This window comes from Leptopilina heterotoma, unplaced genomic scaffold (genome assembly GCF_015476425.1).
Source record: "Leptopilina heterotoma isolate Lh14 unplaced genomic scaffold, ASM1547642v1 Lhet_42, whole genome shotgun sequence".
Lineage (NCBI taxonomy): Eukaryota > Metazoa > Arthropoda > Insecta > Hymenoptera > Figitidae > Leptopilina > Leptopilina heterotoma.
In genome coordinates this window covers 2520186-2536670 of record NW_025111078.1, presented here as the reverse complement: position 1 = coordinate 2536670, position 16485 = coordinate 2520186, and the positions used below count along the sequence as shown (strand labels likewise).

Below are 16485 nucleotides of genomic sequence, written 5' to 3'. Positions count from 1 at the left end.
AAAGTCACTATTTATTAAAAACATTTTAGATTAATTTAATTAAAAATTTATTATTGTAGATAAAATGATATGAAAATAGTTAAATCAATTAATTAAAATTATTTTCTGTTACAAATTGATAATAAACCCTCTATAAGCTCTCTTTATCGAACTTTTTCTTTAAATTTCTTTTGCAAATTTAAAAAAATAATCATACTCCTCCAAATCGATTGCATATTACGGATATCAATTCAAATTTTATCGATAAGTTACTAATCAATGTTAAAGCATCCTGAATATATCAAAAAAAAAAATTTTTATTTCTATAATTAAAAGAAAAGTATTATTAAAAAATTGTTCGAATAGAAAATTGATGATTAAAAATTCTTTTATTTACAATATTATCCAATATGTTGCTAAATTTTTTAAATTAAAAATAAAAAATTGGTTTCTTTTTTAAATAAAAAATTTGTTTCTTTTTTGATTTAAAAATTCTTTCAGTTAACTATTAGTGAAAATTAGAATTATTGAATTTAAATAAATAAATAAATAAATAAACTTGCTGAATGATTAATAGAAAAAAGGAAGTTTTGGGTTCTGGTTTAAATTACAAAAATAGTGGCACAAAAAAAATTTAATCGTTCGCAATTTCTTATCGGGATAAGATTGGAGCACGCGTCGGAATAAGTTAACTGTATACATATATACAGCGTATATGTAATGTATTATCAAATTTGTGTATATTCCACGAGGCATACGATACGCTGCGATGCTTTTCTATACTCTTATCCCTTTTTCACTTTTTCTTCTCTTTTCATATTTTTTTTCCATTCCATTTTTTTTCCTCTTACTATATATATATCCATATATATGCACTTGCGAATATCTGACTTCAAAATTAATCGATAGTTTGCATTTTAAGCGTTGAGCATAAAACTTTCACCCCCTAACCTCGTTTTCATGTGATGTATACATAAACGTTTTTTTTCCTATGTGAAGATCCTTCATGTTTTTATACAAGGAATTTGAATGAATTTTTTTCTCCCCCCACCCTTTTCTTCTTCTTTATAATGTTAACAATAAAATTAGAAATTTTAAACAAAACTTAAGATTCGTGGAAAATTTGTATTGTATTCAGTATTTTGATGATTGAAATTTCAAAAAATTTGGATTTCAATATTTCTTTATGCGGAGGAAAAAAGAAAAACTATATAGCTCAATGATCTTGCGACTTCTTTAGCAATAATTATCGTTTGAAAAAAGGTATTGACCCCGAGATGTTGCTCGTAAATCATTAAAAAAAAAAAAAAAAAACTTGAGACAATCTTGTATTACTTTTCCACGATTATTATTTTTTTTTAATTAAACAAACAATAGAAAAAATATTTAATAAAAAACCTGACTAGAATTATTTTTTTTAAAGGTAGAATCAATTTTTTAATTCCGAGTTATTGATAAAAACAATTATTAGACTACTATTTTTGAAAGATTTGCGAGTAGAAAAATTATTAAAATTTAATGATTTTAAAATATATTGTAAATAGTAATAATAAATTATTAATATTAATAGTAAATAAGGAAAAAGAGGAAAAATATTAGAAAATGAATTATTAAATTTTACATCCAATATTCGGCCATCACTGATGTATTAAAACATGAAAACGACGATATAATAGGCGGAGCTAAAGATTTCTTGTACGCAATTAAAATGCATTCTTCATTTAAAATGTCTGCCCATAGTGGAACGTGAGATGCATCATTCACGAAATGATTTCGCGATAATAAAAAAAAAAAGTTGAATTAGAAAATTTCTGCTTGGAAATTAATTTTAAAATTCAATTATAGAAACAAAGATTCGAAAAACAAAAAAAAAATATTAAATACACGAAAAATGAAGAAAATTTAATTTCAACGTATCAAAAAATTCTATTAAATAAATAATCGAGATAAAAAAGAAACAAGATGTATTTTAAAAAAATAAAATCTCAAAAGGTTAATTTTTGCAACAAATCTTGTATACACTGGTTTATTTCGCAAATGATTAATCGACGATAGCAACAAGACAATTTCTCTCGGGCGCGCACGTGCCGAAAAAATTTTTATTTTTGGCCCCATATCTTAAAAAGCTTTCGTAATTTTGCTCAGATAATAACCAACGTGTGTTATCAAATTAACCAATTGTTTTTTTTTAATAATTTTTTTCTTTTTTTTTTTCTTTTTTTTTGTAAATTATTTTTGTCAATCATATATATCAAAACTTGACCGAATAAAAGTAATAATGTATATAAATTACGAATAAAAATTAAAAAATTACGAAATATTAATCTGTGGTTGAAAAAAAAAGTGTAGGATAATATGGGGTCTTAGGATTTATATAAAATATAATTTTTTTTTTTAATTCTAAAAGGATAATATTGAAAATGAAAAAAATGTTTCAAAATAGGTTTTGTATTTTAATATTTAATTTTATATGCATTCAGTTTAAACGTAATAATGATATATTTATATTTATAATAATGACATGTATTCTTTTATAATTAAATTAATTGTTAGAATAACAAAAAAATAAATTCTACTTACAACTTAATCGTCTAATCACTATTGATTGCGATACAAATTATAATAATTAATAATCGTAATTAACTAAAAATAATTGCTAATAATAATAATTAATTATTAAATAATAATAACGATAATAATAATAATAATGATGTTAATAATAATAATAATAATAATAATAATAATAATAATAATGATAATAATAATAATAATAGTAATAATAATAATAATAATAATAATAATAATAATAATAATAATAATAATAGTAATAATAGTAATAATAGTAATAATAATTGCTAATAATAATAATTAATTATTAAATAATAATAATAATAATAATAATAATAATAATAAAATATTTATACTAAAATAATAGTAATAATTAAAATTAATAGTAATGATAATATTTATAATAATATTAATAATTAGAGAAACAAAGCACCGTCATCACATGAGAGTTGCGTGTATTTTTTCCACGCACATTTTCAAGGAACTATAGTTCAGAACATTTATGTAATATAAAGTTTTTCTAATTATTTCTACTATTTATAATATATTATATATATTTTCATACCCCTCCTTCCTTTTTAATTACAATTTTTTTAATCACATTCACACATTTTTTTACAATTGAATTTATATAATTTGCTTATTTGTTTAATAAATTTAAATATCGTCGTGTTTTATTTATACAAAACAGAAAAAAAAAACAATTTTTAATTTATAATATAGATTTCATAAGTTGTTATTGATATGAATTAATACTGTCGATTTATTAAATTTAAAAAAAAAATTATTTAATTTATTAAAACTTTAAATTAAATTTGCATTACAATTCTAGAAGAAGCGGCGCTCCCACCAACTTAGCGATAAATTGGTTTGTGCGTTGGATAGAAAGTCAAAGATCCGCTTCTCCTAGTCTCGTGCTTTTTTAGCTGCTTATAAAAAAATTACAATTACTGATTTTTACAAAAAAAAAAAAAAAAAATAATGTAAGAAAATAAATTTAAAGAAAATTAATTATTAATTACAAAAGATTAAATTATAGATCCAGAATGTAAGAAATTTGATGCAAGGAATAATAAAAAAACATCTCTTATAAATAAATTTTAAATATAAAAATTTAATGAATATAATGAAGAAAATAGTAATTTTATTTAAAAATTGAATATTTAATTAATTAAGAATCTTTTCAATGAAGAATAAAAGTTAATTTTTGAAAAATATTTTTAGGATGAAAAGTACCTAGCGAGGCATTAATTTTAGGTTATGTTAACTCTCAAGTGAAAATACAATATTAACTCTTATCTCAGGATGCAAACTAATGAAATTTAAATGTTAAATAATGAAAATTTTTACTGAAAATAATGAAATATTTAATAAAGATTATTTTATATTTTACTAAATTAAAAAAGGCGCCAAACTAATGAAGGTGACGATAAACATAACCTACAATTTTTAGCCTCGTGGAGCGTCACATGTAAAGAATTTAAAAAATTTTGTATCTATCAGTTTATTTAACTTGTTTTAATTTTTAAAAAAATATTAATTTTCAAAGTTAAACAATTTGTTTTTAAAGATTGCAAAACAAAAGTTGACATAAAGAATAAAATAAAAAATAAAATAAAATAAAAAAACCGAAATAAAAAACAAAAAAATAATTGCTTACTTTGAATAAATAAAAATTTGAAACACTTGAGTTAATTTAAATGTTTTTTTTTTTATTAAAATAAATATTGAAAAAACAGCCAACACTTTTTTAAAGTCCGATGATTTTAAAAATTTTTTTTAAAAGTCATTGAACTTTAAAAAAAGTGTTTGCTGTTTTTTTAAATCAAAGGAAGGAGGGACACTTGAACGAGCATCATAGGAGTTGAAAAGAAAACTATAAATCTTGCTTCATGAAAAAAAAAGAAAAATAATTGCTTATCGATTTTTAAAAATTTTTTATTGTAATTTTTTTTTAACAATAATTAAGGCAATTTTTCTTTTGTTAAACCTAGCGCGTTTTGCTTTTACTAAAAACTACGTGTGTATATAGAATATTTGCTAATTGCGCCATTGTCGACCTTCTTCGTGAGGCGTACAATGACAAACTAAGATCTACTTTAATTGGAACTTTGCTAATTGATTGTACTCTACGTCAGAGGTGCAGTGCCGTGGCGCCTATTAAATTACACACATATATATACATTTTTTCATATGTATGTATATTTTTATACAATTTTTAAATTCAATTTTATAATTGCTTTACTTTTTTTTAAAAAAAATCAGTTATAGGTTTGCTTTTATTTTTATCTTTATATTAAATTTTATATACTAAAAAAAATGTGTAAAAACTATTTTCAGGTGCGGGGAGTTAAAACATTAGAATTTTGAAGATAGGACACTACATCTGCTTTTAAGCAAGGTGTTTTAAGGTGAAAATCTGAGCTATATAAAATTTGAATTCAAAAAATTCAAAGTGAAAAAAATTCACGTTTTCTTTTTAGCAAACGTTTTCTTTTTCCAGGTGAAAATCTGAGCTATATAAAATTTGAATTCTTAAAAATTCAAAGTGAAGAAAATTCACATTTTAAATTCAGAATATTTAAAATTAAAGTCATTCTTCATTTATAAAATCATAATCCAGGTTTAGGAAGAATTAAAAATGTCCGGATATGTTAAAATTTGCCACACGAGGTTTTTATTTATTTTATTTACCCTTTTTTTAAATTGCATTTTAAATTGAATTTTAAATTATTGAATTCACAAAATTTAATAATATGGAAATTCTTTTTTTCTATTTAACATTTTTTCAACTTTTCTTTTTAGAGAGTAATGACAAAAGAAATTGTTATAAATTATCTCCATTCCAGTAAACAATAGAATAGGAAAAAAAAGCTTTTTCGAGTCGTAGATAGATAAAATTAATTTTCTGTGTTATTAATTCAATAGTATAGAAATCCGTGCGATTTTTAATTTTATTCATGAATCAGAAACTTTTTCACTTTTTCTCCATTTTTTAAAAGTGCGGGTATAAAATATATTTTTTATGTTATATTTCCCTTTTTTTTACAAATATTTAAAGTATTTTTACTAATAATATTTGAGTGATGAAGTTCTTTTTTTATGAAAACATTTTTTGTTAAAATGTATAATATTATACATACATATTTTCATTTTGTGTATATGTGAATATTTAATTAATATAATTTTATAAATATATCTATATTCTTTTTTGAATTATATTTTACTAGCGCTCTTTTTATAATAGGGCTTAACGCTTAAGGCGAATATTATAAATTACAGATAAGTTTGGAAGATTTTTTATATATATTTACAAATTGCTTTTTTATTTTTAAATAGAAATGAAAATTGTCTTCATGTTCGCCAATTTTTTGACTGATGCAAAAGAAATTCGTATATTTTTTTTTGAATTTTTTAAAATTTTTTTGAATATTTTAAAATGTGTTAACATTTAAAAGTATATTTCTATTCTTTTTTCACGTGGATGAGAAATTATTTTGAAAAAGTAAAAGTACTTTTTAGAGACTAATTATTCCATAAAAAATGGAATATTATTTTGAATTCAAAAATTGAGTGTCACTGACAATTTATGATTTATCTAACATGACTTGTGAGATATACATTATGTGCATATAATGTTCGTCAGCGATAAATATATTGTGATTGAGTCGACAAAATTATATGCACTTTTCCCTTGTCGTTTATTAGAAATTATATTAATTTTAAATCATTGATTTTTGTTTTAAATATTTTGCTAATAAGAACTTGATGACGTTCTCTTTAAAAAAAAGTAATAGAGTTTTAATTATTAATTTTTTCGAATATTCCGCAAATATTTTTCGAAAATTTAATTTTTTATAGCTAATTTTAAGTTTTTTTTTTAAATTTAACTAAATTAGTTTTAAATTTAGTTCAGAAAGTTATAGATTAGCGAAAATGAAGACATGACACTGTGAAAATAAAAAAAAAATCGTTTTTTTTACAATTAGCGCAAATATTTACACGCACACTCGACGCTAGAAACAGACGAGTGTTAAAATAAATTAAATTAATTAATACTTCTGGCAATAATGTCCTTTCAAGACCGTTCGAAATTGCGTGGACTGTTGCTTTTCTTTTTGTCTCTTTCGAAAAAAAATAACGCAAAATTAATTGTAGATTAAATTTTAAAACTTCTGAATAAAATAAGTAAATAATAAAATAGAAAATTATTGTTGGAATAGTAAAATTAAAAATAATGGATCTTTTTTTTTTTAATAAAAGAGAAGAATCTACACTTTTGAGAAAAGAGATTTTTTATTTTTTTCTGTATTTCGAAGAAAGAAATCTTGGAGTTGAAAATTTGATATAATAACGTGTGATTAGAGCGAGCGTCGATTACTAAATCGTTAAAAGCGAATTCAGTCCGCGCGATTTCCACGGATCTTTGGATCTCCTCGACTATTCTGTGGCTAAAGAGGTATTTTACTTGAGAATCAAAACCTATGTATCGTATTTATAAGACCACGTTTTACTTCATTATTATGTATATGTACAAAACACATCAAGTTTTGTGTGTTGCAAAAAACTATTAAGACGTAAACTATGGGAACCTCTCACAGAATCTATTTTTATCATATATATATATATACTTAAATGCCTCGATACACACCTAATTGCTTTCGAATAAATGTGTCTATAGCACGAAATTTAAATTGGATATTTTTTCTCTTTTTTTGCAGATCGAGGTAAAAATTATCAATCCTTTTCGCTTCGTACCGTGATTCTATAACCATATTGCTGAAGGAGGTAAAGTAAAAAAAACAATTTTATTTCCTTTACTTTTTTTTTTAAATTAATAATGAATTTTTATCCCCTTCCCCAATTTTACTGACATCATTGAATTTCTGAGACTACCTTTTTGGTAACTTCTTTACATTCTAATTTTTAATTTCGCATTAAAATTACAAATTGTTTTTTATCACTGATGATTTGTTTATATTTATAAAAATTAGTAACTATTTGTTTTGTAAAGAAAATTTTACTGAAAAGTAAAAAAGAAATTACATTTTCTCTCGAAAAATGGTTTTTAAATTGAAAATACGGTGCGGCGGCCCTAGAGGAGTGGGGGTAACCAATCACTGTACGCTATTTCCTACTCCTCAAGTATTGACAATTAAGAATCGAAACAAAATAATAATTAAATGATTAGAAAAAATATTAATTTTTAAATTCATTATCGTAAGAAATTGAATTTTCGTAATTAATAAATAAATAAATTAATTAATTAATTAATAGTAAATATTAATAAAAAAAATTTTTTTTAAAGAATCAAAAATTAAAAGATAATCTAATGATAAGATAATTAAAAGTATAATATAATAATTATCATATGATAATCTAATCTTTATGAAAATTAATATAAAATCGACTTTTTTTGTAAAGCATAAGATTTTTATTTAATTAATTTTAATTTTAATTTTAATTTTTTTTAATTAATTAATTTTGAAAAAACCAAAATTTTATATTTTATTTCCTCAAAAAAAAAAGAAAAAGAAAATATTTTAATTTATCTATAAGATGTAAATTAAAAATTTTAAACATAAAAATTTTTAAAAGATAAAAAAAGTTTTCGAAAATAAGAAAATTTTTATTCGAAAAAATACGATTGTTTATGATTTATAAAAAAAATAAGAGATTAAATTTGAATTGAATGTACGTTATGTACTAAACCTTTTTTTTTTGAGAGAAAAAATAATCTTTAATGTCAGAAATTCGTCGGTTCTTTTAAATATTTCCGATTCTCTTCTTTTTTCCTCCTTTGGGTGCGAATAAATAAATAATAAGAAGATAATGAATAATGCGATACATGATTGCGAGAGGAGATAAATTTTCTCAAAAGTATTTCATTTTGTCGATGACGGGGGCTGTGTGAAACAATTTGACTATCTCTTCTAGTTAACTTTAAAATTATACGCAATGGTAAAAATAGATTTACATAAGATAGAAAGACATTCTCCAGGATGTTTTTATCTTATATTTTTTTGTTTTTTTTTATATAACCTAATTTTTTTTTTTATTTTTTCTAAGGAAAATTTTCGAATTTATCATTCGCGGTCATAAAATAGTTTCCTTGTGTATTTATTTTGAGGAAAAAAGTTTTATTCACTGAAACAATGTTTGATAGAGAAATATTTTTATTGTTAATTTTGGGTACTTTTTTAATTTTCAAAAAAAAAAAATAATTTTACAGAAAAATTTTACATTTAAGTATATATTAAACCTCTGGTTTTTTTTCAAATTCTTTTTTTCATTTCTCTTTTCAAAATTCAAAATTCTTTTTTTTTAGTAATTTTAAGCAAAAAAGAATTAAAAGAAAAAAAGTAATTTGAAATAAGATATTTTACAAAATAGTATGGCAATTTTCCCCAGACTAGTAAATAGGATAAAATAAATCAGTGTAAATTTTACTTTAAATCATTTCTTTTCCGTGGCAAGAAAGTAAATTTTATTTTTGAAAAAAATAAGTCGAGGATTCCCTTTATAATTTTTTGTCTTTTCTTTTATTATTGCACTTTGAATGGTTTACGCGATAACAGGTATGATTTTACTTGATTTCTAGTAACTTATCGTGCTCACACGTTTCAGTGACACGTGCAAATTCATTTTTATTTAATGACGTTTACAAGTAGAGGGAAAAATCGCTTCTTATTTCTATTTATTTATTTATTTTTTTTTTGCAAATAAACGTATAATTTATCAATAAACTTAAAAATTACGTAAGAAAATTTTTTTTAAGTAGAAATTTCTTTTTTAGTGCAATTTTTTAATTAAAATTTTATTTTTCTTGATTTTATTCTTTATTTGGAATTTTTTTTGTTTTTTATTCAGAAATATAAAATTTTGTGAATAAAATATAGTCATTTGCTTACCTTGATAGATGAGCGTAAGAAAATCCTGTCTAAGAGAGTTTATATTAAATCTATATTATTTATACAATTCTTACTCTTATCTATTTTGGTTTTACATTCTCATTTTTATTATTATAAATACAAGAAGCGATCTTTTACTCTAAGATTGAAATTTATTTATTTTCTTTCATTCAAAAATTTTATTCTATCTACCTGACAATTATTATTATTATTTAAATAATTTATTTTCAGGAAGAAACTGACGTCAAAATAAAAGTTAGACCAATGTCATAATTCATTTTGATAAAAAAATTTTTAATTTTAAATTCTTTTAGTAGAATTTAATTTTTAACAATTGAATAGGAATTTGTAATTATAATTTAATGTATTACACAAATTTTAATTGTCGAAAATGTTAAAATTAAATTTTATTTGTTCTTTTCAATTTAAATACGAAATAATTAAATTGAATTAACTTATGTTTTGACTGTTTGTCTGATTCTTCCTTAAAATATACAAATTTAAAAAAAATTAATTTTTAATAGGAAGTTTAAAAAATTATTTTTAATATTTTTTAATGTCAATTTCTTCAAAATGTTTTGCTTCAAAATTAAAAAAAAACTAACAAACAAAAAAATGTAAAATAGAAATTACAAAATAAAAATTATATTTTTTACAGTGAAACACTTTTTACTGAAACAAAACTTACTTTTCATTTCTCATTTTTCACGGTTTTGAAACATTTTTAAAATTATAAATAATAATTTTTATTTTATTTTTTTTTTTTTAAACAAATTAAGTGAAAGACAAAAAATGAAAAGTCACATTTCACAATAATTTATCTCGAAATGAAAGAAAAAATAATAATAATATTAAAGGTAGTAATAAAATAATAATAATTGTAAATAATATGTACATTAATTCTCTGTAAATTCTTAGCTTATATATTATTATAAGAAAATCGATACCGGAGAAGCCGATTGGTCTTAAAGGTTTATTATGCATCAGCTCGTAGCGATAAAAAAAAAAAAAAAAAAAAAATTGAGTCGCTTAGAAAACAAAAAATATTTTTTTTTTGTCATTACTGATAATATGCGAATAAATTATTCTAAATAATCGCGAATCATCCCGGCAGTCCCTCCTTGTCACAACCCACCCCTGATATTCAACTGTATAAAATATTCTCAATCGTATTAACAACAGTCACATCGTACATCGTACAACGTTAGTACATTATTACAATAGTTATATATAGTAATCGTAATCAATATAATATTCACAGCATTTTTATCAAAAAATCTCTTAAAAGCACCAACCATGGCGGAATTAAGAAATAAATTCTCTCTTCCGCCTTTAATCCTCACGTTAAAGTGCATCGTCACCGTTCACTATTTTTTTTTTTTTCTTTTTTTTGTTAATTTTTAAAATTTTTTTCTTATAACATTTCACCAAAACTTTTGCTTTTATCAACATTTATGCCTTTACCAAATTATTTTTTTCGTCCTTTTCTTTTACAAATTTTCTTTTTTTCGTAACATTTTTTGGACTAATTTTTTTATGACCACATTTTTTTTTTTTTTTTTGAAATTCACTTATTTTACTTTTTTTAAAACACATTTTTTCTTTCACTAATTTTGCGAGGATTTTTTTTTGTTTCACTAATTTTTTTTGTTTGTTACTTTCTTCACTATTTTTTCTTTTAAACTATTTTTAACCCCTTCACAGTGAAATTAAATTATTTTCTTTTCGATAAGAACGCGTATTTTTGATTTTGAAATTCATCGAAGTGAAAGACTCTCAAAAGAGGTAAATTTTTGTCAAAATTTAGTAAATTTTGAATTTTAGTCGACAATTTTTTTAAGTCAAATTCATTTTCTTGTTTTTTTATCACCAGGAAAGATTCGGATTCAAATTTTCAAATTTAATAAAATTTGTTATGAACTTCGAATATTTCTTACACAATTTGAATTTTCGAAATATTCAGATATCAGGTCAAGAAGTCCAAAACAAAAAGTCCAAACCAAAAAATCAAAAGTAAATGAAATTCAAAAAAGAAAAAAAAAATAGTTTCACTTTTGACTTATTTTTTGGATTTTTCGTCCTGGTCAAAAAGTACAAAGAAATTAAGAATCCAATGAAAAAAATTGAGATACAAAAATTTAAATGATTGCCTTGAATGAAATTGTCCTTTTTTTAAAAAAATTTTATGCTAGAATAATCTGAAATTGTTCTAGAAATTTTTTTATTTATGAAAATAATTGAATTTTTGTGAAGAATTTTTTTAATTTTGAAAATAATTGAATTTTTGTAAAGAATTTTTTTTTCTTTTTGAAAATAATTGAATTTCTTGGAATAATTGTGTTAAAAATTTTATCGAATAATCTGAAATTCTTCTAGAAATTTTTTTATTTATGAAAATAATTGAATTTTTGTGAAGAATTTTTTTATTTTTGAAAATAATTGAATTTTTGTAAAGAATTTTATTATTTATGTGTATAATTACGATTTTATAGCGTAAAAGTAAAAACGTGTTTTGTTCACATGTTTCATTATTTATTTTGAACGTTTTTATTTATTTTCGATTTTTTGACTTTTGACATTTTTATTTTGCATTTTTCCAGTATTTTTTGTATTTTGGACTTTTTTTCTTGGACTTTTCGGTCTGAATTTTTTAAATGGGTTTTTTTTGTCCTGTAATCCATGCTAATATGTGTATCTAAATTTTGTTAAATTGAAAATTTGACTTTGAAAACGAAATTTATTTTTGAATTTCGATTTTGAAAAAATTTGAAAAAATTTTGATTTTGACTTCAAAAAATTACTCGAAGGTGTTCAATTTAAAGAAAATTATCTTCAAATACACAAAATTGACCGAATTCGTTAAAGTTTAATATATTTCACCCTAATTTTGAATTTTAAATCATTCAAATTCAGTGTTTTTAAAAAATTTCGAAATTAACCAAATATTTTTTTTTTATTCTATTTTTTTCTCAATGTTTTTCCGGACCATGAAAGGGTTAAAAATATGATTCACGAATTTTTCACTGATGTTAATTTTTTAAGAGGAACTTTCTTTACTTTTTCAATTAGTTGAATCATTTTCAAGTCACAGGTTTTTTCCTAATTTTGCGTATTTTTTTCTTCTTTATTTCTTCGTTAAATTAGATTTTCAGTAATTCTTCTCTTGTTTTACCAATTTTTTTCTGCCTTTTTTGTCCTTTTTGCTTGCTTTGAAAAAAATTTCTACTTCTTTTGTTAACCAATTTCTCCTTTTTGTATTTAATTGTTTGGTTTATTAGTTTGCTTTTTAATGCCTGAAGTTTGAAAGTCTCTTTAATTTTTATCCTTGACTTTCGGCTAATTTCTTGCTTTTGACTCATGTTCTTTTTTTTTTATTATTACTGTCGGTTCAATCAATTTTTTCTCGAGCAATTTTTCATATTATCGTTTAAAAATTTTTTTCAAGTTTTCCTGGGTTTTTTATTCTCTAAATAAAAATTTTCGGCCATTTGAGTATTCGGTGCCAAGTGAATGTTTGGAGCAAAGTTTATTAGAATTTGTTTCCCCTGCGAGGAGAATATGTTTCATAAATTTTTTCTAGTCTAAAGCTGCATTTGATTTTGAATTCTGGTATTCTGGAAAGTTTGAGATGTTTATAATTTTTTTCTCGACGTTGAAATTGGTTTCAAAAAATTTTTGTTTGAAAATAGAGAATGCTTCTCTGGAAATTCTAGCCAAATCTTTTGCGGTCCTCTTCTTGGTTTTTATTTTTCATTCGGCATTTTGTTGATTCGGCAAGTCAGTATAATTTTTTTTTTTTCTATAAACCTCCCCGTATCTTCGGCAATAATAATGTATCGATAAGAGCTACATGTGTCGATTTAAGCTACAAAACGTTTCGTTCTTAAAGCACTGATTAAGCGAGGGAGATGAAAATGTTTAACGTGCCCCTCCCTCTGAGCACGATTCCAACCATCCTAACCAAAATCACAGGACTAACTAGAAATACCATTTTCGGTTTTTAATTTTTGGGAGGAACAAGGACGATTGCGGGAGAGAAATGCATGTTTAGGTTTGTAAACTTGTTGGATGACGAAATATTTAGTGGAGTCCAAGGCTGATGATGAAGATAGAGTTTGTAGAAGATGATGATGATGATGATGATGATAGACTCAATGATGCGAAGGTGGCGGGGGTGGTGGTGCTTCTTCCTCGGTGGGATCGACGGGGCTCGGTGAAAGGAACTTGCGGACATACTTTGGATAATGTGTCTTCTCATGGGCCTTTAATATTGTCGACCTTGAGAAGGTCTTTCCGCACAATGTGCAACGGAAGGGCCTCTCGCCAGTGTGTACCCTACAGTGGTCCTTCATGTGATGCCTCAATTTAAATGCCTTGCCACAAAATTCACATTTAAATGGACGATCGCCCGTGTGCGCTGGTAGATGAGCAATTAGTGAGCCAACATCGGGAAATGATTTGCCGCAAAATTTGCATAATACGACGCCAGACGTTGGATCGGAGTGGGCTGCTAATTCGAGGTCCATGGGCTCGATTGGACCGCCAGTGGGATAATGGGCCTCTGGGGACAGATGGAGGCCCGGCTCGAGGCCCAGTTGGGCCTGAAGTTGTAGGTGAGCGGCTTGCTCGCGATACTTGAGCGACTCGAGGCTGTGCGAGAGGATGTGCCGCGTCAGCTTGCTCTGGTGGAGGAACGAGGCACCGCAGTACATGCACGCAAACACCCGCTCATCCACACCCATCAACTCCTGCAACCAAACAAACAAGAACATCAACTTCTTGCTTTTCTCCTCTACTACCATTTTTTGACTCTACATTTTACTCTGATCTTGATTTTAATATTTAGTTTCTATTTTCTAATTTCTAATTCACGTCTGTTTCTTTCTCTCTACTTGTTTCAATCTAAACTCCCAAGATTGTAACATCTCTAGAGGTTGTTGTTGTAACCACTAATTGGGACAATAATCATCATCCCTTGGGATCACTATCCCCGAGAGGATAATCATCCCTAGGTTTCAAAATGTTTACCATCCTTCCTTTTTAGTGACTTTTCCATTCTTTTTTTCTGGAAAAAACATTTATCTACAGGAAATTAAGAAAATTATTCCCCTTTCTTGAAAGATCACTAAGGAAGTAAAGATGGATCTACAGAGCTTCTCTCTCTCTCTCTCTCCAATTTTTTTGTTTTTAACTACTTGGTGCAACTGAATAGTTGTTTATTTTTTTGGAAACAAAAAGCTATGTGAAACTACTTTTTCTGTTGGGAAGTAATTAATTAAACAGCGAGAGATCGTAGTATCGTCCCAAAGAATCGTTCCCTAATTTTTTTTTTGTGATCTATTTTCACTACTGTAGGCAAAAAAGTGGTGTCACGGAAAGATTTCAAGAGATACAATATATATATATGTACAAAATTATATTATAACGGAGAAGTGTTCTTTATAATAGTCGAAAATTACGGCAGCAGCACAAGAAGTTGACGCTCATTTTTGTTTGGCGCGCCCGCTCTTTGCGGCTTTTATTTTTCTTTCTTTCTTTCTTTTAAATATACTTAAAAAAAAATAGAATATAATAACAAAACAAAGAAACCTACTTTCACCCATTTTTTTTTCTCGTCCCTCCTTTTCGCAATATATATGTATATGCACAACGTATTTAGAGTATAAGTATATAAACGCGTACAAACACTTATAAATATACAAAAAAATGTATATGTTTAGGTGTGTGTGCGCGCAATATATTTGCACTTAACGCAAACAGCAATTGGAATACAGATATATATCGTATGGAAATATAATAATAATAATATTAATAATAATAATAATAATAATAATAGTAGTAGTAGTAGTAGTAGTAGTACTAGTAGTGGTAGTGACACGTATGTGTATGCCTTAGTTTATTTTTTTTTATTATAAATATGATTATACATATATGCCAAAAAAATGAATATAGAGAAAATTGTTAACGATATATAACGTATAGAAAATATATGTGTATATATATAAAATATTTTTTTTATATATATATATATATGTATAAATATGTAGTAAAAACAACCATGGCCAAAAACGAAGGTCAACTTCTTGACAGTGAGCTAGCAAGACAAGGCTGGCAGGAAGGATTTAGGAACTGAATTATTTTTGAAGGGTGAAGTTTTTTTGCGGCACATTCATCAATCGATGAGTGTGTGTTTAAATTAACAAAAAATTCATTAAGACTCGTATAGAATGTTTACAGAAAAAAACTACAACCTACGTGCTCAAAAATTTTTTCTAACCTTTAGAGGGCCGGTAAATTTGCGCAAAATTTTAGTAGTTTTTTTTTATTAAAATAAAATTAAAAACGAAGTCAATTCGATAAAAAGATTCGACCAAAATAAATGGTTGCCACTATAGTGGTCGGCCCACTAAAGGTTAAAAAAAGCAACTAAAGCAATTCAAATTTTCACTTATAGTTTCAGTCAAATTTCACTCTTAAAAAGTCTGTTTATCAGCGATTGGTAAAACAGTCATTAAAAATAAAATTTTTTTTCAATTTTTCCCCTTTTTTCTTGTTATTGAAATGTGACTAAATTTTTAGAGAAAATTTATAGATTCTAGTTTTCTTAAGATTAATCAAATATTTCATGGCTAAATTTAAATGATTACAAGTTTTTTCAAGGGTATTCTATTAAAGTAAATTAATTTTGTAGTTTTTGTATATTTTTCATTGTTTGTAAAATTTTTTTTTTTTTTTTTTTTTTTTTTTTTTTGTAAACAACTTTTTTTTATCGTTTCTTTTTTTAAATTGATTTTGTTTTCAACATGATTATTCTTAGTTTTGATTGTATTCTATACGTAGTCAATGGTAATTTTTCGAAAGAAGTTCCCTGGCAATTTTTTTTTTCTCAATGAACGTTGATATGATTTAAAAAATTAAGCATTCTTTATTTTTTCAATTTCTAATTACGATCGATGGATAAAAACAAAACGTTTGCTAAACCTGACAAAACTAAAATTTCTGAAAAATGACCTTTTTAAATGAAATT

The 16485-nt window shown here is 24.3% G+C and overlaps 1 protein-coding gene across 5 annotated transcripts in view; it reads right to left on the bottom strand.

Annotated features, from left to right (window-relative positions):
* LOC122506494 (protein bric-a-brac 2-like) overlaps positions 1 to 16485 on the bottom strand; it is a 296899-nt gene that overhangs the window by 18950 nt on the left and 261464 nt on the right. Inside the window, exon 4 of one of the 5 annotated variants that reach the window (XM_043618715.1) lies at positions 13211 to 14206. The exons of the other annotated variants lie outside the window; for them this stretch is intronic. Within the exon in view, the coding sequence (XP_043474650.1) occupies positions 13610 to 14206 (597 nt within the window). The 3' untranslated portion in view covers positions 13211 to 13609. Of the gene's footprint in view, positions 1 to 13210; positions 14207 to 16485 lie in introns of those variants that run through there. 5 annotated transcript variants of the gene reach the window in all.